At 38.6% G+C, this 25,649-nt stretch overlaps 1 protein-coding gene across 1 annotated transcript; it reads left to right on the top strand.

Annotated features, from left to right (window-relative positions):
- The first annotated feature begins 18,125 nt into the window (after nt 1-18,125).
- On the top strand, nt 18,126-19,577 carry LOC146481268 (uncharacterized). Its single transcript, XM_085108927.1, has one exon. The coding sequence runs from the start codon at nt 18,167-18,169 to the stop codon at nt 19,574-19,576; it is 1,410 nt and encodes a 469-aa protein (XP_084965053.1). The 5' UTR covers nt 18,126-18,166; the 3' UTR covers nt 19,577.
- Nucleotides 19,578-25,649: the final 6,072 nt, after the last annotated feature.

Below are 25,649 nucleotides of genomic sequence, written 5' to 3'. Positions count from 1 at the left end.
CTCACAGAAATACATTAAACCGAAAAAGCGCGCCTTTTTTGGGCGCCAATTTGCAAATACAGCCTTTTTGTAACCATTCAACCGAAGAATGCATCACAAAAACCCAAACGATGGTATCTTCGAATTCAAACTTTTTTCCTTCGATTCTCATCGCATAGCCGTTGATGCAACATAGCAGCTCGTGGACTTTTATCGTTCGCGAGTGAACACAAGATTTGTAATACATTTGCATTAAAGAGGCTTGTTCATTTACGTAACCTCAGTTTCCGTTCCACACGAATCGTCCGCCATTACGGGAGATGTATACAACTCAATCGAAGTTTTGTTAAACTTGACATGTTTTAAGCTTTCACAGCGCCTCGCAGGAAAAAGACGTGAGTAAAGAACCGCCTCTGTTTATTTTTGAAACGATTTATGTCACTAGTCGAGGATTTATCTGGTTATGACGAATGTGTTGTGGTTCGGTCATGCTCATTTCCGTTGTTTTACGTTTTACATTAATCAATTTATCATACACAGCCAAACACACACACACACGCAAAAAAAATAATTATAAATAAATAAATAAATAAATAAATAAATAAATAAAAACGAAAATAAAAATTTAACCGCAATCTATACCGCAGAACTCTTTCCCCGTATTTTGACGTGTAGATTTCGGTTTATTATTTTCGAAAGAAGGATCTTCATGAAACAGATAAAATTTTCAACTCCAACATTTTATTAGAAACAATATCTAAGCAATTCGGGAAAGATTTCCGCACAGCCCCATACATTATTTATCCATGCACAACTGTCACATTAACCCACTTCCAAAAACGACGAGCGTGAAAACAGAGTGTGTGCCAAATGTATAGATAATTATTCATGGGGCTGTGCAGATATCTTGACGCAACTCGTGCTAAAAATACTGTAAGAGACTAATGTCACTTGAAGCCTACTTTCTTGTATTGTACTGGTTATCCTATACCATAAAATCTCGGTTTTAGAGAGGAAACATGAAATTCGGTCCACTTTGGAGAAGAGAGGGGTAGGGGAGGGGAACTGCAATAACTGTTGCAACGTGTTGAAATAACACCCATGCCCATTTTTAACCATGAATAGTGCATGTCCCTCTGACTTATCAGTGATGGAATCACCTTCAGCGTGTATACTTTACAGTTAGAAGAACTTGCAAATAAATCATACTGATAACATCCCAAAATATTCCTAAGATGGAGAAAGCTTCTTCACCACTGTAACAACTATCGTCCATCACAATGGCTGAACAACCCAGTCACATTGTATTTTATTTTCAAAGTATAAAACATGTTACCCCAAACATTGTTTATTCTGATCTTTGAAGTGGGTATCTAAGTAGGTGTTTCAACATTACGCTAGCTTATAGTGGGGCAAAGCCTTAAAGAATATGTTAGTATTATATACTGGTTTTGTGGGCTTTTTTTTCTTCTTCTTTTACTGACCATTTTGTCTGATACTTGAACTGTCTCAGACAAATAAAAACTAAAATTGATCAGTTTTTAGAATTTGCTTTTAAATTTTGGCCTATTTAAATGATAATGCATCTTTGTTGTATACTGGCAAGGTTCCACATTAAATCATTTTTTTTTTGTTATTTTACAAACTGTAAGCAAGAACATTACAACATCACTTTGAAAACAATAAGTTTGTTGAGTTGTTTTCAAAATTATTACATTACATAACTAATTATGTAATGAACACCTCATTTTTTGGCGTGAAAACAGCCTTGTTTATATTATGCTTAAGTATCTTCAAACTTTACGTTAAATGAAGATACTGTTTGTAGAGTTTTCATATTACAAGCTTTGTATATGTGGACATGGAAACTGCTATGACAACTAGAATAACCAGCTAAAGTTATGGTGGATACAGTTTTGGTTGTCATAAGAGAGGATCAAGTATATGTGTGGGCTTAATCTTCTAATGGTCATACATGACTTATTGGAATGATGACGATTCCCCTTGGTTTATTTTTAGGTCAGTCATCAAGAATCATAAAAATTAATTTTTAAAAAATTATGTGTAGGTAAACAAAAAACAAAAAAACTCTGGTTGTATGGTTGACCTAAAAAAAAGTCATAAATAGTGAACAGCTGGGTATGTATCAGAACATGTGTGGAGAATTCATACTTTTGATCCTCTCTTGCTTGTTGTTGTTGTTGTTGCCAAACGTTAACTCCATGTGAACAGTTAGTTATTATTGCTCTACACCCCAAGGGGAAATGGGAGGTCAATTTTAGGGCGATGTAAAAATGCTTGTCCCTGACAGGGGTTGAAAATGTGCAGTTTTGTACCATTGCGGTGGAAATCTGAATCTCTGCTTTCAAAACCTCAAAGGAAAGCTTTTTTGTTCTGTGCAATGAGGAAACTGCTTGATTATTTCAATATTTTGTTTTGTTAACCCTTAAGGAAACTACATTGGGGCCACACCTATGCCAAGAGAGTCTGGTACAATTTAGAACATTCTGTTCAACATTTTTGACGGCTTGTCCCTTCAGTTTTATCTAAGAGTCCCCCCTTCCCCTGGGGTGTAAGTGTGGTTACATTACATGTTTGTAGAGCTACTTGAGGTACTGTTGTTGAGCTACTGAGAAATCCAACCATGTATGGGTTTACCTCTGCGAGACCTGTGATACTCACCAATCAGATAAAACAAGGAAAACCAAAAAAGTCAACGATGGGTTGAGTCTAAGAAAACTTCACAGGCTCTTGTAATGATGCACAGACCATAATACCGTAAAATTCCGGTTACGGGTGGGGATACGTAAAAAGGAAATGTCACCGGCTTTTTTAGGGGCAAGGGGGGAAGGGGTGTTACGTGTTTATATAAAGATCAAAGATGGGACTATAAGTGGAAGAGTGGTAGGGATTTATCACGGAATAAAATTTTCGTTTACAAATAGATGGCTTAAAAATCGAGGCGATTTATTAGCAGGGGAAGGGGGACTTAAAACCGGGATTTCATGGTATGGGATAACCACTACAATACAAGCTTATATCGATTCTTTAAAATAAAAAAAAAAGGAAAAGAAAAGAAAGTAGATAAGAATTACGGTATGGTATTAATTACCGAGGCTTCAAGTGACATTAATCTCTTACAGTATTTTTAGTACGAGTTGCGTCAAGATATCTGCACAGCCCCATGAATAATTATCTATACATTTTGCGACTCACACTCTGTTTTCACGCTCGTCGTTTTAGGAAGTGGGTTAGTGTGACAGTTGTGCATGGATAAATAATGTATGGGGCTGTGCGGAAATCTTTCCCGAATTGCTTAGATATAGTTTCTTATAAAATGTTGGAGTTGAAAATTTGTTACATCAAGATCCTTCCTTCGAAAATAAAAAATCGAAATCTACACGTCAAAATACGGGGAAAGAGTTCTGCGGTATAGATTGCGGTTAAATTTTTATTTTCGTTTTCATTTATTTATTTATTTTTTGCGTGTGTATGTGTTTGGCTGTGTATGATAAATTGATTAATATAAAACGTAAAACAACGGAAATGAGCATGACCGAACCACAACACATTTCGTCATAACCAGATAAATCCTCGACAAGTGATATAAATCGTTTCAAAAATAAACAGAGGCGGTTCTTTACTCACGTCTTTTTCCTGCGAGGCGCTGTGAAAGCTTAAAACATGTCAAGTTTAACCAGCCTTCGATTGAGTTGTATACATCTCCCGTAATGGCGGACGACTCGTGTGGAACGGAAACCAGGTTACGTAAATAAACAAGCCTCTTTAATGCAAATGTATTACAAATCTTGTGTTTACTCGCGAACGATAAAAGTCCACGAGCTGCTATGTTGCATCAACGGCTATGCGATGAGAATCGAAGGAAAAAAATTATTGAATTCGAAGATACCATTGTTTGGGTTTTTGTGATGCATTCTTCGGTTGAATGGTTACAAAAAGGCTGTATTTGCAAATTGGCGCCCAAAAAAAGGCGCGCTTTTTCAGTTTAATGTATTTCTGTGATTCATTAATCATAAATCGTATCTCGCATAATTATGTCATTCCGCAACTCGTATTTTGCATAATTATGCCATTCCGCACGTCATTCCACATTCCATTCGGCAAACTCATTCCGTCTTTTACCCTCACCGGTAGTTTTCGGCGAAGATTTTCTCTACTTCAGATGAGCTTTCTTCTTCGATGGAATCGCGCGGGTGCGATGACGCCATTTTGGACAGTCATCCTTGATCTACGCATGCTCAATACATTAACATAATGTCTGTAAATGTATGAATTAGATTCGACACGGCAGAAATGCGACGTTTGAATCGGTGCCGCATTTCTGCCGGATAATGCGACAAGACCAGTCGAACGTGCGGCAGAAATTCTTTGTGTGCCAGATCGGTGGAGAAAGATGAAGTCTCTCTCTATAGCATTGAAGCTTTGATATTAAAACATGAAGGGAAAACTTCTGATGTTTTAATATAGCTTTAAACTTTTAGGATTAAGCCCCTATAAAAAGTTAATTTGTTTGTAAAAACCGTGTCACTAGTAGGCATAGTGAAGATAACTGAACCATACGGATTTATATGGGAAGGGACAGACAAACGGAAAGAGGAGTGAACATAAGACCGAAACCAATAGGGCCATTGAGAGACTAACCGAATAATAAGACAAAAACCCCATGTATACCAGCCAAAGTGGACAAAGCACATGACCGAAAGTCGACCCAGCCCCATAAACAAAAGATCAGCATAAGAAGCCAATTGCACGGTTATAATTAGTTTGAAAATGGGCTATTAGTGTGTACCTATTATTAGAGTTTCAATTTTCACACCTCTGTGCATATACTGACATTAGATATGACCGCACGACCGAAAGAACAGCACCAATTGCCAATTACACGGTTGTTTTTTGAATTGAGGGCTTCTTCGTAATGTTTTCATACAGCTTTTAAATGGTTAAATTTTATTCTTTATAACATGTTTACTCCCATAGATACCAAAAAGAACTGGGCAAGCGGAGGAACAACCGAACAAACCAGAAACGCAAACGAACGAACAAACGGAAGCCCGAGCAAACGAACATCCAAACGGGCGAACGGATGGCCGAATGATCGAGTTAACGAACAAACGGTCCACCAAGCGCTCGCCGGCAAAAACGAACGAACGAAAAACCGAGTGAACGAACCCGCGAAACGAGATGAACAGTTGAACGACCGAGTGGACACCTCTTTTGTTTATAGTCATAGGTGTTTATATGGATCGATTTTCTGATATTTTAATTCAAACTTAAAACGCTTATATTTTTGGAACGAGTGAGAAGCGACGAGCTTTCGTTCTTATTACTTAATGTTAAGTAATTATTGAACTGAAACCTTAAGCACGTATTTTAGTGAGCTAACCAAAAATATTTAAAAAAACAGCATAGAGTGACTAAAGCAAAATAAAGCTACGCCTGCTCAGAAGGTCTGTCAATCTCGTCAGGGGCACAGTGAAGAGATCCCGGGTAGAGAGTTCATAAAAACGCCAAACAACGAAAACCACGAAGGAAATATGTAAACATCTTAGCGAGGGAGCAAATTATGAATAAATTCAGGGTGAATCTCTTTACCACACGTTTCAAACTGCGGCACCACAGCTGGCCCTACAAAAAACAACAGTGTAATTGGCATTTGGTGCTGTTCTTTCGGTCGTGCGGTCATATCTAATGTCTATATGCACAAAGGACTGAAAATTAAAACTCTGATAAAAGATACACACGAATAGCCCTTTTTCAAACTAATTATAACCGTGCAATTGGCTTCTTATGCTGATCTTTCGGTTATGGGGCTGGGTCGACTTTCGGTCATGTGGTTTGTCCACTTTGGCTGGTATACATGGGGTTTTTGTCTGATTATTCGGTTAGTCTCTCAATGGCCCTATTGGTTTCGGCCCTATGTAACACGTTCTAAAACAAAATGCAATATTCTAAAACGAAAAATTTTGAAGCTTTCTCTTCGTTTTTGCCAGAATTTGACAAAAAACTGTCAAAATTCTTTGATTTTAGAACTGCTGTCAAGCAGTGAGAAATAAATCGCACAAAAACCATCCAATTTCACCTACTTTTACTAAACTCAAAAACTTACAACAAACTCGGCCTGCATTAAAATTGTCCAAACTTTTCCATTTGCGTTCCTAATAAGGAAAAATTCTTTGAGATGTAAGTGATTATGTTTAGAAAGTAAAGTATGTCTGCAAAATATGCAGAAAACTGAACTTAAATGTAAGAGCCTAGAAAATCATGTGCAAATTTTGTTCCAATACCTTAATTTTTTCTACATTGTAAACAAACTGAAAAATTGACCTCGAAAAAGTGTTAACATTGAAGACGTGCTTAAGTGAAGAAAAAGTCAATAAAACGTTGCTGTATACGTGTAATGTCGGTGGAAATTTTCGCCGACTTCACCTTTTAAGAGCCCGAGGGCGACGTTGGAAATTTCTATTGACATTACCTTTCACACTTCAAAAATGTCGCTGGAAATTTCTATCGACATTACCTTCAGAACTCAAAATATCGCTGGAAATTTCCATCGGCATTACCTTCAGAACCTAAAATGTCGATGGAAATTTCTATCGACATTACCTTCAGAACCCAAAATGTCGCTGGAAATTTCTATCGACATTACCTTCAGAATTCAAAATATCGATGGAAATTTCCATCGACATTACCTTCAGAACCTAAAATGTCGCTGGAAATTTCTATCGACATTACCTTCAGAACCTAAAATCTCGCTGGAAATTTCTATCGACATTACCTTCAGAACTCAAAATGTCGCTGGAAATTTCCATCGACGTTACCTTCAGAACCCAAAATGTCGCTGGAAATTTCCATCGACATTACCTTCAGAACTCAAAATGTCGCTGGAAATTTCCATCGACATTACCTTCAGAACCTAAAATGCCGCTGGAAATTTCTATCGACATTACCTTCAGTACTCAAAATGTCGATGGAAATTTCCATCGACATTACCTTCAGAACCTAAAATGTCGCTGGAAATTTCTATCGACATTACCTTCAGAACTCAAAATGTCGCTGGAAATTTCCATCGACATTAACTTCAGAACCCAAAATGTCGCTGGAAATTTCTATCGACATTACCTTCAGAACTCAAAATGTCGATGGAAATTTCCATCGACATTACCTTCAGAACCTAAAATGTCGCTGGAAATTTCTATCGACATTACCTTCAGAGCTCAAAATGTCGCTGGAAATTTCCATCGACATTACCTTCAGAACTCAATATGTCGCTGGAAATTTCCATCGACATTACCTTCAGAACCTAAAATTTCGCTGGAAATTTCTACGACATTACCTTCAGAACTCAAAATGTCGCTGGAAATTTCCATCGACATTACCTTCAGAACCTAAACTGTCGCTGGAAATTTCTATCGAGATTACCTTCAGAACTCAAAATGTCGATGGAAATTTCCATCGACATTACCTTCAGAACCCAAAATGTCGCTGGAAATTTCTATCGACATTACCTTCAGAACTCAAAATGTCGTTGGAAATTTCTATCGACATAACGCTATTTCAGAACTCAAAATGTCGCTCGAAATTTCTACCGACAATACTTTTAAGACCGTAGAATGTAGTTGAAAATTTGTTATCACACCTTGTTTAAATGAGTCAAATGCTGCTAGTGGCAAAACTTCGTTGACCTTAAATTTACACAAGGCATAAAAGGTTTAACACTTTCAGTGTTCACTCCTCTTTCCGTTTGTCTGTCCCTTCCCATATAAATCCGTATGGTTCAGTTATCTTCATTAGTGCTACTAGTGACACGGTTTTCTACAAACAAATTAAATTTTTATATGGGCTTAATCCTAAGAGTTTAAAAGCTATATTAAAACATCAGAAGTTTTCCCTTCATGTTTTAATATTAAAGCTGCCATGCTATAGAGAGAGACTTAATTCATCTTTCTCCACCGATTTGGCACACAAAGAACACCTATGACAATAAACAAAAGAGGTGTTCAGTCGGTCGTTCAACTGTTCATCTCGTTTTGCGGGTTCGTTCACTCGGTTTTCCGTTCGTTCGTTTTTGCCGGCGAGCGCTCGGTGGACCGTTTGTTCGTTAACTCGATCATTCGGCCATCCGTTCGCCCGTTTGGATGTTCGTTCGCTCGGGCTTCCGTTTGTTCGTTCGTTTGCGTTTCTGGTTTGTTCGGTTGTTCCTCCGCTTGCCCAGTTCTTTTTGCTATCCATGGGCATAAACATGTTATAAAGAATAAAATTTAACCATTTAAAAGCTGTATGAAAACATTACGAAGAAGCCCTCAATTCAAAAAACAACCGTGTAATTGGCAATTGGTGCTGTTCTTTCGGTCGTGGGGTCATATCTAATGTCAGTATATGCACAGAGGTCTGAAAATTAAAACTCTAATAAAAGGTACACACTAATAGCCCATTTTCAAACTAACTATAACCGTGCAATTGGCTTCTTATGCTGATCTTTCGGTTATGCGGCTGGGTCGACTTTCGGTCATGTGGTTTGTCCACTTTGGCTGATGTACATGGCGTTTTTGTCTGATTATTCGCTTAGTCTCTCAATGGCCCTATTGGTTTCGGCCTTATGTTCACTCCTCTTTCCGTTTGTCTGTCCCTTCCCATATAAATCCGTATGGTTCAGTTATCTTCACTGGTGCTACTGGTGACACGGTTTTCTACAAACAAATTAACTATTTATATGGGCGTAATCCTAAAAGTTTAAAGCTATATTAAAACATCAGAAGTTTTCCCTCCATGTTTTAATATTAAAGCTTCAATGCTATAGAGAGAGACTTCATCTTTCTCCACCGATCTGGCACACAAAGAACTTATAGATACCATATGACCGGACCAATGTCCCAGCATATGGCGGACCATGGGTGACCTAAGATCTCCAACTAATATCTCTTTCTCTTGGGTCTGTTCTGCGAGCCCTCTCTCCATATGGATATTGGATGTGGCTGTAGAGGGACATTGCACGAGTTACCCCTTGTAGCTTTCACTATCTTCTGATTTTGTCGCTGCCTGATAGAGCTAGAGATGGATCTGGGAAAATATCATGGCCCGTAAACGTTTCTTAGCATTGTCCGCTTATAGTCATTTTCATGGTTCTAAACATAGGAGCAGATTTAACATAGGATTAAGAAATAATTTTAAAACAATAAAGCATTATTACCATAATATTAAGGCTTTCAGTGTCATTGACTTCTTGTCATCATTTTCTCGTTTTCCCGTTTGGATGTTCGTTTGCTCAGGCTTCCGTTTGGATGTTCGTTTGCGTTTCTGGTTTGTTCGGTTGTTCCTCCGCTTGCCCAGTTCTTTTTGGTATCCATGGGCATAAACATGTTATAAAGAATAAAATTTAACCATTTAAAAGCTGTGTGAAAACATTACGAAGAAGCCCTCAATTCAAAAAACAACCGTGTAATTGGCAATTGGTGCTGTTCTTTCGGTCGTGGGGTCATATCTAATGTCAGTATATGCACAGAGGTCTGAAAATTAAAGCTCCGTGTTTAACAATTTTACATTTCCAAGTTGTTTCATCTACGAAGAGACTTAATCCAGCCAGCTGTAATATAAATGAAAAATAAGAACTCTTCTTCTGCAGACGCCGGACACTCAGGTACTAAGAAATATAAGTTTATAATTTGCTGAAACTGCATAGAATGATACATGTCAGTTTGAAACGTGTGGTAGAGAGATTCACCCTGAATTTATTCATAATTTTCTCCCTCGCTAAGATGTTTACATATTTCCTTCGTGGTTTTCGTTGTTTGGCGTTTTTTTGAACTCTCTACCCGGGATCTGTTCACTGTGCCCCTGACGAGATTGACAGACCTTCTGAGCAGGCGTAGCTTTATTTTGCTTTAGTCACTCTATGCTGTTTTTTTTTAATGATTTTTTGATGAGCTCACTAAAATACGTGCTTAAGGTTTTTAATAATTACTTAACATTAAGTAATAAGAACGAAAGCTCGTCGCTTCTCACTCGTTCCGAAAAGATAAGCGTTTTAAGTTTGAATTAAAATATCAGAAAATCGATCCATATAAACACCTATGACTATAAACAAAAGAGGTGTCCACTCGGTCGTTCAACTGTTCATCTCATTTAGCGGGTTCGTTCACTCGGTTTTCCGTTCGTTCCTTTTTTGCCGGCGAGCGCTTGGTGGACCGTTTGTTCGTTAACTCGATCATTCGGCCATCCGTTCGCCCGTTTGGATGTTCGTTTGCTCGGGATTCCGTTTGTTCGTTCGTTTGCGTTTCTGGTTTGTTCGGTTGTTCCTCCGCTTACCCAGTTCTTTTTGGTATCCATGGGCATAAACATGTTATAAAGAATAAAATTTAACCATTTAAAAGCTGTATGAAAACATTACGAAGAAGCCCTCAATTCAAAAAACAACCGTGTAATTGGCAATTGGTGCTGTTCTTTCGGTCGTGCGGTCATATCTAATGTCAGTATATGCACAGGGGTCTGAAAATTAAAACTCTAATAAAAGGTACACACTAATAGCCCATTTTCAAACTAATTATAACCGTGCAATTAGCTTCTTATGCTGATCTTTCGGTTATGGGGCTGGGTCGACTTTCGGTCATGTGGTTTGTCCACTTTGGCTGATGTACATGGCGTTTTTGTCTGATTATTCGCTTAGTCTCTCAATGGCCCTATTGGTTTCGGCCTTACGTTCACTCCTCTTTCCGTTTGTCTGTCCCTTACCATATAAATCCGTATGGTTCAGTTATCTTCACTAGTGCTACTAGTGACACGGTGTTCTACAAACAAATTAACTTTTTATATGGGCTTAATCCTAAAAGTTTAAAGCTATGTTAAAACATCAGAAGTTTTAATAATAAATAACAATCTTTTAATAGGATGCTCCATCACAAGAGTGGTTTACATAGAGGTCCTATTACTAGATGTATAGTATATGATGCAATTAAAATATAAAAAATGAAAACGTGACCTGGATAAATGTGATTTCGTGCTTCTTGGCGACCTTAATGCAAATATGCTGCCATATTCAAGAAAGAAAGAAAGAAAAACAAGAGCTCAAACAATTTTCAACTTCACACGATCTTACGCAACTCATTACTGAGGCCACCCGAGTGACGGAAACCTGTCAAACTTTGCTTGACGTGATTTTAGTGAACAATGATCACCGCATCACTGACTCCGGTGTTGTTCCTGTTTCGCTGAGTGATCACTACCTCGTCTATTGTGTTTTAAAAGCAGGTGTAATTAAGGCACCACCGAAGACAATTGAATACCGCTCTGATAAAAACTTTGATGCGAACACCTTCCTAGCGGACTTGAATAACGTCCCATGGCACATCATTGAAAACGAGGAAGACATCGACGACGCTGTGTTTATTTGGAATCAGTTGTTCTCTGAAATAGCTGACCTGCATGCGCCTGTGAAAAGGCGAAGAATACGAGGTGTGCCGCTCCCGTGGTTGAATGATAAAATCAGCGAGGTGATGAAGGATCGTGATTTTCACCCCTGACCATCGTAAAGCTGTGAAAACCAATACTGCTTTTCACTGGGCTCGCTATAGGAAGCTAAGAAATAGGGTCAATCGTGAAGTCAAGGCAGCAAAATCCAAGTATTATTGTGACTTGATTTTAGAGGCAAAAGGGGATTCAGGGAAGATCTGGAAGGCGGTGAATGAGGTGTTTTCGCGCAAGACTAAATCCTCGAGCCCACAATGTATCATAGGTGATGGTGTTGAACACACCACTCCAGCCTCTATTGCATCCGTGCTCAACTGTTATTTCTCATCCATTGGCAGAAGTCTTGTTTTCCCTTCATGTTCAAATATTAAAGCTTCAATGCTATAGAGAGGGACTTCATCTTTCTCCACCGATCTGGCACACAAAGAGTAGAAATTCGACGTATGAACCGGGCCTAAGTTATCACGTTTACCGGGGCTTTAGCCCGTATGTTATGTCCAAATGTCTTGTTATTTGAATATTGAAGTTGCTGTCTCGAAATTCTTGTAAATTCTCCACTTTCCGCTGCTTGATTATGAGGGGTATATTAAATCAGCTTGTTTTAAACAAGGTGAGAGTTTGTGTTGGATCAAAGCTCCAGACTCCGTGGGCGCTTTCCATTCGACCAAAAATTCCGGAATGAAATTTCGAGTATTCCATGTGACGAATGGAACAGTATTTTCCGGTTGGTTTGAACCAAGCCGTTTCAGTCCATCACGTACCAATTTTCGCGCGAAAATAAATAGGGGAATCAAAAAATGGCGAACCCTTTGTCTATTTTACTTGCTTTAGAGTTGCTCGACGACTATGAAAATGAAATAAGCGAAGTATGTCAAGTATTGGACGACGACGACATAACACTGTTTAGTGTGGCTAGCTCCTAATTGCGTAGGGATTTAAACCGAGTCTGCGACTACTTTGAGGGCACGATACCTCTCTATTTTCCTGACGAGTTTAAAGGGTCACTTCAGAATGACAAGAGAAACCTGCGAGCTGTTCACTCGCACCGTGGCTCCGGTGCAAAAGTGGTGCAAAAGAACATTTAAGTCATCTGTCGCATAATACCAAGCGGAACACTGATATTGAGCAGAAGAATTGAAAGCCATGTTGAGTTCGATTTTCGGGCTCTGAGAAACTGGACGCGAGCAGGAATGGTCAAATGGAACGGAATTTTCCGGTTATTCCGATTTTCCGGGATTTTAGGCCAACCTCGCGAGGTACACCAAAATTTCGGAATGAAATTCCGGAAAATGTCTGTTCCATTCGCTCCCAAACCCGGAATTTCCGGAATTTTTGGTCGAATGGAAAGCGCCCGTTGTCTGCAGAGTTTGGATCAAAATCAACCAATCAGAAAAGAAGTCCTGTTTCCTATGAGGTCTGCATTTTTTAAATGAACCAATCAGGCAGGGCTTTCCAAAATTTGGATCTTTTTGTGTTGGAATTTTCTGTTTCTTCCGAGTTAGCCTTTTTTATTTATTTTTTTTTTTACCGAGAACTAAAATGGTGGTAAATTCGCCAAGTGTGCCCGTTCCCGCGATTTTTTTACGCTCATCGCTGCGAATTGCCAGTAAAGTCAATCAGTCAGGTTAGGCGGTTTTTATCACATGAACAACGCTGCGATCGGCGAAAAAAAATCGCCAGGTGTGTCCACGTCAATCGGTGGCGAAAATCACTTGCGATTTTCGCTGGCGATCAAATTCGCTGCGATCGTCGTATAAAATGCCAGGTGTGTCGCCAGCTTAAGGCGTATGGCATCTTACGTAGGATGGCAGTATCTTATAGCCTGCTTAGGCGTCTTAAAATTTCCACAAGACCAAAAAAACGTCTTAAAATAAGGGCCCCATCGACTCAGATTAATATAATTAAGACTGGTCTTTCTTAAAGTAAGATGCCTCAATGTTGATTAAGATAAGCGCTTCTCAAATGAAGACGATTTAAAGACAATATTTAAGACGATTTTTTATCTTATATAATAACTAAGACTCCGATAGTCTTCATTTAAGATCTCCTGTGTTAAAATAAGATGATCACCGTCTCAATTTAATGTGGTGGTGGTCTTGCATAAGACGGGAAACGTAAGGTAAAATCTTAGTTTAAGATTTTACTTTTTATGGAGAAGTGGAGAAATGTTCTGCGTAAACTTTGTTTTAATGAAAATGAAATCACAGATTTTTACATTCGATTTTAACAAAAGTTCTAAGAAAAAAGACTTTCAAAGAAAACTTCCCACACATACTCTCTGCGTTTATATCTTATTGTTTCAAGTATTTGTGTTTGTTCTCTGTCAAGATTGTCACAAATTAATGCTAAAATTAGAAAGTATGGCGAGGCGTTTGTTTGACAATATTAGCTAAACTAAAACTTCAGGGGAAATAATGAACAGGGACCGAAAAACGGAGCTCAAAAGATTTGAGGCTTAATTTAAACGGTTTGTCAACACTTCAAGAAAAACACATCTTGCATAACAGCAAACTATCAAAGTTTTCTCAACAAAATCTAATGAACACTCACCTCTTTGGAGAAAAAAAACGATCCTTGTATTCCATTGCTGATTTTTCCTTCGTTTTAGAACGTTTAGTGAGCGAAAAGATTCATTTCAGAGGGGAAAATGCAACGTTTTCGTCGCGCCACTTTCGCGCCACTTCGTCGCGCCGGATCGGAGTGAGATTTTCCCGCGCATTCCAGCGCTCCCAGAGCCAATCAGATTGTAGGATTTTCAGGATACTGCCCGATCTCCGCTTTCGCTTGCTCACGAATAAAATAGGTTTTAAAATATTTTCCAACGCTTTCCTGATATTTCTTTACTGGTTTTTTGCTGAAATTGTAAATTACCGGGAATCACGGGGTCAGCTTTATTATTGCTAGTGTGCAATGCCAAACCTCAAACCTGCGATTTTATAATGAATTGTTTTTGTTGTTTGACTTGCTCTAAATTTAGGAAGCACCTGACGCTGGAACGAAAGCTTTGGTTTACAACCTTTTCTCAAATTAAGGAACGTGCCAGCATCGAGGATTGTAAAAAGAAAAATAAAGGTAAGTTTGTTTCCAAAAGCAATTATTATTCACTAGCCGTTCTTTTGTGATCTAACCCATTTTAAACCTGTCAGTATATAAGCTTACGTCCTTCAATCCAACGCTCACGAATATCACCTCTTATTAAACAGAGAATAATTTACTTTCATTAAGATATCCCAGACATACAGATCACTTATGGAAATATAGTTTATGTGGTTTGAATGAGCTTAACGGCGAGGTAAACAAGATCAATCAAATAAAAGAATCAGGTTATGTTCAATATACATCTTTGGGTTCTTGATCACGAAAGAGTGATGGAGAACTTAAGCTTTATTAAGTTTATATCAAGAATATTACTGTTCAATAACCCGAAAACAAACGATAAAGATTTAATCCAGTGATTTTTCTAAAAGAGGCTTTCATCAGTGGGAAACAAAGTTCTCAATGAGTCGTCAAAGTGCCTATGAAGTAAAAAATAAATTAAGTCTTACGCTTATTTTAAAGGCCTTTCAAAGTGACAAATAATGGCTTTTTCGTTTCTGAAATGTCTTCTCTCGTTCCTGAGATATTCAAGTTTTCAAGTAAACTCAAGTAAAAAGATAAATCACAAAATCAAGAATATCTCGGGAAATGTTGGAGTGATGCTGCTAATAATATTATATTTTTGCCCTGAGATCCATGGTAGTATTAATACTTACACCTCTTTGTAATGAACTTTTCTGAGGAAAAGTCTTGTGTTTTCTCCTTGTCTTGCCTTACAACTGTTGAAAACTAACTGAAACAATTTTAAAAATTGATTTAATACAGCACTCTACTTCAGTACACTGAAATTGGTTGTTACTCTAAATAGGATCAATAAATAGATCCTATTCAGAGCGGGGGGAGGGGGTGGGGGGATTCTGCCCATGGGGATTTTAAACCTGAAATATATTTTTTCTAATATTTGAGCCAACGCGATGAAAATATAAGACTTTTTGAGAAAGTTATGTAGGAAAAATTTGATGTGGTCGGTTGGCGTTCATTGCCTTTGATGTTACTATGGTAACCAATTTTTAGCAGGCTGTTTTTTTTTTTCAGAAAATGGAAAAAAAAACTTATCCTAACGTTTACATTTTAGCTTATATTAGTGTCCCTTTACTGGTTTTGAGATAATTAAGCAACAATAATTCTAAAAAGCGCCAAAATTCAAAGCAATTTATAGCATTTTTTCCCAAATTGAAGCTTAATTATCTCTGAAAATATGTGGTCGCCCCTAATTTTCTTCTCGCCAAGATCTCCTTTACCGGCGTAGTTATAAACCGCGCAAAAATATCTCTGTTTTAGCAGGCACCGCTGTAGTCTCCCTTTTGGCTCGTCACGCAACGAGCGCGTTGCGTGACGAGCCTGGACGTCGGCTGAAAAGGGGCCTAGCACCGCCGAACGCGGCACTGTCACGGACGTTTTGCTGTATTTTGGTCAGAGATGCTTAAATATTTGTCAAAGAACCTGTTTTGTAACGTGAAATTGCTCTTACTACATAGGGAAGAAAATTTTAAGGCCTTTCTCGTAGAAAGAACAAACCATAAAAGAGTTTTAGCGACTTCTCTAATATACACTGAAAGAACCATTTTTTTTTCAATTTTGCAATCCACTTCCATCCTAGCCATCCGCAGCCAAACATAATTAATAGTAGTTTCTGTGCACTAGTAGGGTTATTTTTAACAAAACTCAACCATTATTTTAACGATTCCATTGATACAAATACGTTTTTTGGCTACTCATAGTGACACAAAAAATAGGTGAAACTGCCCCTTTAAGAAAGACGACTTTCTCAGACTTTCCCGAGATGCGCAGAACGTATGCGTAGTAGCGAAAGAACAAATAAGATGTTGTTTGTGTATAACCTAATGCAATTCGATCGGTTCGGATTCAATAGCTGAGAATTACCTTTTGTTGAAAAGTTTAGAGAACGGAATTTTACCAGCCTGTTCCAAGCGTTGAGATAGTTGAGAGTGGGGCGAGAAAAAACGCGGTGCGTACGAGAAACAAGAGTACAGTGCGAGCGGGAAAAAACGAGAGACACTGGGGAGATGGGGCGAAAGAGCTTCTCTTTCCAGTTTCCTCGTCTTTATGAGCAATAGGCCATTTCCGACTTGCTTTGAACCTCATTATGAAATTGAGGCTAGGTGCAAAGTTTTTATTATGAAAATTAGTTTTCATTCTTATGCAAACAAAACTGATTACGCGGAATGCCTGTAGGGCAGGCCGTGTCTAGGTTTGGGTCGGGTATCTTTTTTTTTTTTTTCTTCATCGTAGCAACAAATCTGTACATTAATTTATGCATTAAAATATGTCCTCCGCTAGTAGGGATGTATTGTTCTGATTGTCTTCAACAGAAGCGGCCCAATCAAAATCTATTATTCAGGCACATATCACGAGAGAGGGGACCCACTCATCCCTTCCTGTGTGACGTCAAATCATCATTTGATTTATTCATTAAACCTACATTAAATTCTGCCCTCTCCCTGAAGGGATCTATTGTTCTGATTGTCTTCAACAAAAACGGCCCAACCAAAATCCATTATCGGCGCGTATATCACGAGGGAGGGGACCCCCTCATCTCTACCTGTGTGACGTCAAAGCAAATCATCATTTAGAAGGTTGTTTTTGTTCAATCGCGGCCACATTGTATAAATTTAGACTCGGATATGCTGTTTTCAGAAAGAAAACAAACGTTTTTCAAGAGGTAAATCGAAATAATAACTTCTAAGTAGCACTCGACAGTTTAAACGGTGGAAACTGGGAGAGTTCACAGTGAAGAAACAACGCTTTCAAAAACCGATCGAATAATCAACGCGAAGGATCAGAGCGAGAGGAGGCCAGACCAATTCAGCGGGGTCATGAAGTTATTGCAGAGTTATTTCTGGTATGATTCTTAGTAACACAACGATAAATATCACGCAATATATCTGAATAAAACCATTCAGACAATTATTTCAATTGCGAAAGGAGGATAGTTTTTAAATATCTGCGAAACATACATTGACGTTATTCAGGAGGTCATAAGCTCCTGCGTTATTGCAGTTATTCCCGGTATGATTCCCAGTAACACAACGATGAAATATCACGCAGTCTCTCTGAATAAAACCATTCAATTATTTTAATTGCGAAGGGAGGATAGTTTTTAAATATCTGCGAAACATATCATGGGGAATAAATGGGGCTACATTAAGCATTCCGTGTAATGCCGATTAAAGGCATCTTGTTTTTATATGAAAAGCTTTGCACTAAGCCTCGCTTTCATAATGAGGTTCACAGGAACTCGGAAATGGCCAAGGGCACGAAATTAAGAGTTGCTGTTGGCTTTTCGAAAATGCTAGCTGGCCGTTTGCGCGCTGTTAACCATGCATTTCCCAGGACGAAAACAAAAGGAATTAGGTTTTCAGCGTTGCAAAAGTTTGAGGTGATCTTTCACGAAAGAAAAGTATACTAAGTCTGAGACAATGGTGATTTGCAAAGTAGGAACGTTTTTTATTGGCTTAGTTTTTTAGTTTCTGAAAATAGTTATGGATTTTTCAGCTTCAAAATGTTCGTAGTGAATCAATGTGTGTTGCTCTCTTTTGCAGGCCGGTGTCCGTGACAACGAAAGTACACAAGCAGCTGTCAGAAATATATGGAAGATATGCTTTACCGACAGTGGCGCATTCCCTCCACGTGCAAATTCCTTCTCCTAAGCTGCTTTATTTGCAGTTCTGTCATAGCATACTTGATCGCTTTGGGTTTAATAGAGGTCGATTTTCAGCTGATGGTTAATAACAAAAAACGCTCCTGGTACAGTTTTAACGACAGTTTAAGTACCCCAGGCACCCCAGCTATCATGACAACCACGGTCCCCTTAACTAGCAGAACAATCCCAAGCATCACACTGTTTGTGAGAATGGCTGGCAGACTGGAAAAGCACAGACATCGTTATTATTGTGACCTGTTGAGGACTACTGTTCTCTATTGGCCGCCATCATACGGGAAGACAGTCATAGTGTTGGATGAAGAATCAGAGATCGATTATGCGTTTGCACAAAACATTACAAGATTAAACAAGGAACACTTTCCAGATTATAAACTTGAAGTGTTTTATGAGCCGCTACCTAAAGACAACAGTGTGTTGGATTTTCCTGGCATGCCGAAGCCACCAGGTTACAACCGCCAGCTTTGGAGCAGTTTTTTCATTGATTTGTACACGAATGACTCCATCGTTGGTTGGGTCGACGGCGACGTGGCCTTCATCACACCAGTGACAGAGTCATCGATATTTGACGGCCCCAAGTTACGAGTCATTGGCTGGGATTGTAGCAGGCCTGACCCATGGGTTGAAAGTTGGGCGAGAACTACAGAGGTTGCGTTGGGTTTACCTTATGTTGCAGATTTCGTGGGCCCTTTTCCAATCTACATCCACCGCGACACCTTCACGCACTGCAGAGAGCACATATTGAAAAAGTTCAATACAACTAGCTTTGAAGAGGCGTTTAAGAAGTTTTATCATGGCCAGGGTGAAGTGTGTCCAGTCAGTACTGTCCTCAGTTATGCCTGGTACTTCGAAAGGGATCGATATGACTGGAATTTGAAGATATGCTCTGATCTAACGGAGTACAATAAACGATTCCCAGCCGGCCACACGATTGGTCCACAACACATGGAATGGGTGTTGTCTGAGCCTCAGACAACATTTCATGTGCCTTATGGAGAATTTTTGCTTCCAAACATCCTTACAAGTTACTGTCTGTCTCATGAAGCGGCAGGAAATAACTTGGATATTTGCGCGAATCGTAATTTTTCTCTGAGCGATAACTTTGTTTTGCTACATCATAATCTGGAACGAGTCGTCAGCAATCATCATCGTGTTATATTACCAAAACCATGTGAAGGTAACATTAGCAGTTTCTGTTTGAAAGTTTTGGAACGCCATTACAAACAAGTTGGTTTCGAGCTTAAACACAATGTACGCAAGCTGGACTGGAGCAACTTAAAGACTGTCGAAAAGCTGGCAGATGAAGTCGGTATTAAATGTAAATCTATAGAATCGTGAAGTGGAGAGAGAGAGCAATTTAAGGATTGTATTTTAATACAAAACCCGGGAGTGCTAGGTGTTATGAAGTTCAATATTGCTATTTATATTTAATATTGTATTTTTAGCGTTGGGTACTTTTAACTGCGTTCTACTTGAAAGTTCAGTTGCATCTGTTTCATTGTATATTTAACATAGTTTTATTTAACTCAGACCTACCGCTCGTACGTTTATTACTTCAGAATATTTTCCAAGATTAAGCGACAATTTGTTGCCCTATTTTAAAACAATGGCCACTTTGGGGGAGCGAGGCTTAGTTATGCGCTGCAGCGCGGAAATGCTGCCCTCAAATCATTTAAAGCGATGCTGAAGACTTTGTAGTCACTTTTACAACCACTTTTATTGAGTATATACTTGTTGTCATATTTATTATTTCTACTATTCAACCAATAGCGGTTTTAGTGTCAATCTTCTAGCTAGCCTATATTGGCTTACTATATACAATAATATAATACTTATATCCAGTACTTAATACTTACTTAATTCAAATCTATATCTATAAAATTTACAATCTATAGGCATCTTAAATCTAGCAACTACACGTGGGGCAGTTGCCATTACAAAAGTCGTTCTCCACCAAGCTAGTGAGATCTCTTTTTCTAAGATTGGCCATGAAGGCCGTTAACGTCTATCTTCCTCTGTCTCCTGGGCAAAGTTTGGACCAAAGTCGTAGTTCGACTGAACAACTAAAACTCACTAATATTAAAACATATGCAAAGTAAGAAAAATTTTAAAGGAACGACTAAACAAAAAGGTCTTAACTCTGGTTTTGAAAGAACTTAAGCAAGCTGTAGTTCTTATATCTACCGGTAGATTATTCCAAAGTGTGGGTGCAATGACTGAAAAAGCGCGCTTTCTTACTTGGGAACCTCTAACGATTCTTTATTGGTGGAGCGAAGGCTTCTGCTGGGTGTATATTTAATTAAAGGGACAGTTAAATATTTAGGTCCAATTTCGTGGTACGCTTTAAAAGCCTAAATTGGGAAGATGTGATCGTGCTTCTTAGTGTACGCAAGAAGACGGACCGCGGCGTTTTGTACGTGTTGGAGCTTTTGCAGCAAATGCTGTGGAAGGCCGGATAGAAGAGAGTTACAGTAATCAATTCGGGAAGTAATAAAGGCACGTATAAGAATTTCGCAGTAGTTGTGAGATAGGAACCTTCTGATGGTAGCTAGATTTCGCAGATGATAAAAAGCTGATTTGCAAAGTGAGTGCACTTGCTTGTTCATTGAAAGCCGGTTGTTATCAAACCAAACACGGATGTTTTTGGCATAGATAGAACATAGGTGTGGGGAAGGACGATGACGAGCGTACAGAACCAACAGCTCAGTTCTGTCATTGTGAAGCTTAAGCTTGTTGGCTGCCATCCAACTATTTATGCCCAGGGGCCCCACTCACATATTTTAATGACGGGGGGGTCCGAAGGATTTTTTTGGGTCTGACATTTTGGCCAAAAGGGATTTTTTTGGGGTCTATGAAAGACGCCGGGATTTTTTTGGGTCTCGAAAACAACACAGGGATTTTTTTGGGTATTGTATTTTTCATCAGCTCAAATCAACAATAGCATAAGCGCAATTTACTGCTTGTGTGGTATTACGGGATATTCCTGAGATTGTAATCTATTTGAAAAGTAATTACCGGCAGAAGAAAGGATGAAAAGACACTATGACAGTCATGCGAGCTTTTTGTATTTGTTTTTGTAAAGTTTTGTTTTTTATCAAAACCAAAGTTGAAGTTGGCATGTTTTAGCTTTCCAGAAGATGAATAATAAAATTTGCTGATGCAAAAACACTGAGGGATTGGTTTTTTTTTTTTTTGCTAAAAAAAGTAGGGATTTTTTTGGGCAGACAAACTCTGAAGTTGGGATTTGTTTTGGTATCAAATATGAACCTTTGTCGGACCCCCCCCCCCCCCCCCACCCGTCATTATGTTAAACAAAAAAATACGAACAATGTAGAAACTCACTCTTGTGATATTTTATTATTGGTTTACTTGGGTTTATCTGTTGTTCGGTGTTGGGAAGCGATACAACATATGCGTTATTTATGGGAATATTCGAATCAAAGGGATAAAAATATTAAAAAGTTCAATGGTTTGTCCTTCTATTTATGTTTTAGTATAATGCTGATCTAGCACTGATCAAATGTTGTTTTCTCCTGGTATAGATTTGGTATAAGCAGGTGTTCTGTTTTGGATTGTTTCCCAGGAAGTTGATCCATCTTATAACAATTATGTTTAAAATAAGTTTTTCCTCGTAAACAATACATTGTTTACTTAAGATCAAGCCGTAATTTATTGTATCTGACCTTAAGTTAACCTTTCGCCAGCATTAACCTGGAAATGGCCATCCTTCTTGTTTTTTATCGTTTTGTAGTAAAGATATTCAGTGTTTCTTACCGAATCTATACCAGCCGATATCTTGTTATTTAAGTTAGTTTTTACTGTATTTATTTTAATAAAAAATAATCTTTAGATCTTTTCATTTGAAGGTGACTGTCAATGTCAACACTTTTGTTCTGTAACCACGTACTGTATTTTTAATAAGGTAGCTGAAAGTTGTATACACGTACACCTTAATTTATGGAAATAGGCGTCGACTTGTAGTACCGCCTTTCTTCTTGGAAAGTTGTTGTTTTACAACAAGAACACTGAACACTGCCTGAAACTTCATCCGAGTATGTAACAAACTAATGATTGTGAATGTGTAGTTTTTATCGATACAAATATTCACTGTAATCTTTATATTTCTCCCGTTGCTTTATTTTGGTACGGTTTCCGCGGAAATACTTCAAAACAAGACTTCAAAACAAACTTTTGCTTCACATTGAATTGGTACCAGGAGAAAACAACTTTTGATCAGCATAACTAAAATTATGTCTACAACAAACTATTGCGTTGAAAGATATGACTAACACGGTTTCAACTGTGTCACTTGTGTCTGTAAAGCACATTTAAGGATAATCTGAACACAGGCGGCCCAAGCTCAAGCTGTGAGTTGTGGTGATCATATTGTGTAATAGGTCTAATAGCGATTTAAGAGTTTGTATGGGAATATTTACGATCGGGTTTAGGAGGTAAAAATTCCGAAAATTTCTCAATAAAAATGAAATACCTTGTGTATGCGGTGTACTGTTTGTTGTTTCTCTGTCTCCTTTTGCTGATTTGAGGTCATTTTAGCGAGTTTTTGTTTCCTGGGTTTCACACTCCTCAATCTTAGGAGTGTGAAACCCAGGAAACTTATTGAGAAATTTTCGGAATTTTTACCTCCTAAACCCGATCGTAAATATTCCCATACAAACTGTTAAATTTGCGCCGTGGCCGCTATTACGCAATATGATCACCACAGCTCACAGCTTGAGCTTGGGCCGCCTGTGATCTGAACAGTTCCAAGAAGTCCAGCTAAGAAGGCAAAGTGTCTCTTGTTGGTGACTTTCATTATACGATTCACCTTAATTGTCTTAATAAAACACAAGTAAATAGAAAAGCTACACACTAAAATTATTGTTATTCAAACCGCAATATTTGAGAGTAATTATCAGCAATGAAATACCGTTTAATGATTAAAGTATCCGAATAAGGACCAAATTTAATAAAAACAACTTTGAAACGTTTACTTTGAAAAGAGTCTATTTTTATTGTATAACATTTCCCCACGCTTAGTTCAAGCAACTCCTGTTGCGGAAAAAAAATTAAAAGAAAGGAAAGAGTTTAACACAAAGGTGTCACATTGGCGTGGTAATTACTGAAATATTGCGGCTTAATCCTTAAAGATTAAAATGAAAGCATGCGTAGCTTTACGTGTTCCCACCCAGAATATAAATAACCGCTTTTGTATGTGGCAGGAGGGAAACGGTGCTTTTCACTCCTGCGAAGGAATACCTGCATCGGGATCATCGAAACAAATGAAACATTTTGTTTTCAGAAACGCTGCTAAGCGCGCTGCGCGTCTGTGGGCACGAGGCTTTCGTTTTTGATTGGCCGACATAGTGAAGTCTGTGGCGAATGATGTAAGTAATCAAGGAGTTAAATAATAAGTGTACGAAGAAATTGAATGAAAAATAGTTTACAGGAAGAAACGCGGAGAGCTATTGTAGCGGGAACATGCGTCCACCTACCGGCAGCCGATGCTACCTCGCCATTCCACACGAACTGGTTCAGCTCTAAGTGTGGCAACAAGGCAGCACCAGTGATTGCCGACAGGAGGAACGCGAGAACTAAGGCGATCTTCGCAGCGTAGTTCAGGGCGTTCCGCACAACAGCACCCGGTTTCCCCCTGAAAGACAAAAGAAAAAGTAAAATAAAGAATTTTCGTCCAGGTAAGTTGCGGCAAAGTGCCGACCTAAATTACTGTAACTAGTATTATAAATGTATCTACAAGTGCTCGTGTGTACGCTGAAGGGCGTCGGAAATGCCCTGGTAAATACAATTGAATCATTGCGTAAATGATGTCTTGATCTATCATAAGATAATCGCATAAGCGAATTACGGAAAGAAATAGCGGTGGTGGAATCACACCGTGGCGTGTACGCTCAAGAAAATCAAGTAAAAATTCAATTTCCATAGGTGCGTAATTATAAGTAAGACAAAATTTTGTAGCCGCGTGCTCGTGTCCACAGTGAGCGCAAATACTTGACGTAAGAGCACTCCCATGATTAGCCAGATACGCAGAATAAAAAAGACTGGAACAGCTTAGTAACGCTGGTGAAAGAACGGCTATAACCATATGCTGGAATGCAAAGTTCGTGTGTTTTATTCGACGAGTCAGCCAGTTGCGTAATTGGAAGCGACGCCATGAATCCCTGTAAAATAAAACAGTGGTTACCATGGTGTAAGAAGGGAAGGAAAATGCATTTTGTGAAGCGGTCAGTGTAAAATGCAGACTGCAGACTGGAAGGGTAAAATGCAGACTCGGGGTAAAATGCAGACTAAATTATAAAGACTATCTTTTTAAAGTTAAAACACTCGAGCCGATTTTGGTCTGTATAGAAAGCTAAGTAAGTGTAGAATTCCAGAACGATATCTGTAGCGTCATTAGCAAAAAAGGAATTTGAGGCTTGCGAAAAAAATTTAAGATTTCACTGCGTGACTTTTGGGGACGGCGCCCTACTTCTACCAATACTTTCAAAAATTATTTCTCTATGAATTCGCTTCGAAATAAAGAGAAAAACCGCTCAACAAGATATTTACATGTTCTAGTTTTGAAAAAAAAAAAATGCATTTGGCGATGTGCTTTCGAAATACTGTATATCGGTGAATTTAAAGTGTGCGGATGGAAGTACCGTCCGCCGTGAATTAATTACGTTGTAAACAAACCAAGTACAGAAGACTCAAAAATTCGTATCTCGGTAAATATATGTCCTATCGAGGTTATTTTTGTCTCTATAGAAAGCTAAGTAAATGTAGAATTTTAATATGAAAAGATTTCTGTTGCACAGATAACGAGAAAGGAATTTAGAACTTGCGAAAAAATCGTAGAAAATGAAAACAGTTCTTACGGTTTAAAATGAATGAATACTTTCCGGGATACAACCTGCCCAACCAAACAAAATTTATATTAATTTAGTCTGCATTTTACCCCTGGTCTGCAGTGTTCAGTCTGCATTTTACCCCCAGTCTGCAGTCTGCATTTTACACTGACCGTTTTGCGAAGCGTTTATAGTGTGTGTTGCAAAATATGCGAAAGTGTGGCCAACGAAACCGAGGAGTAGAAACGAAAACAAGGAAAGGACAGAGCGAGGTAAGCGAATGCTATCGTGTAGAGTGAGTGAAAACGAAAACAAAACAAAAATATAAGCTTAAGTCTCGCAAAAAGTAAGAATGTAAGCTGAAACTAGTCGCGGATGAAAGCAGATGGAAGTCTAAGTAGCTTTGTCCGAGCGAAAACGCTGTGGTTTATGACAGTGAGAACAAGATGGACCATTTGATTTTAATTCCAAAGAATCAGAATTTGTAGGCAAAGCGGAATCTTCCTGATCGCTAGCCTGTGAGTTGTCCAATTCAGTCGGAATCGACGCTCGTGCGGCCATGGTTTTCA

This window comes from Pavona decussata, unplaced genomic scaffold (assembly GCF_977016875.1).
Source record: "Pavona decussata unplaced genomic scaffold, jaPavDecu1.1 SCAFFOLD_51, whole genome shotgun sequence".
In the NCBI taxonomy this organism is placed as follows: Eukaryota; Metazoa; Cnidaria; class Anthozoa; order Scleractinia; family Agariciidae; genus Pavona; species Pavona decussata.
Note: the sequence above shows the minus strand (reverse complement) of the source record. Positions and strands in the feature narration are given on the sequence as shown.

What these genes read in the sequence shown, in the direction of transcription:
- LOC146481268 (XM_085108927.1), top strand. Translation starts at nt 18,167, where the DNA reads ATGGAAGATATGCTTTACCGACAGTGGCGCATTCCCTCCACGTGCAAA.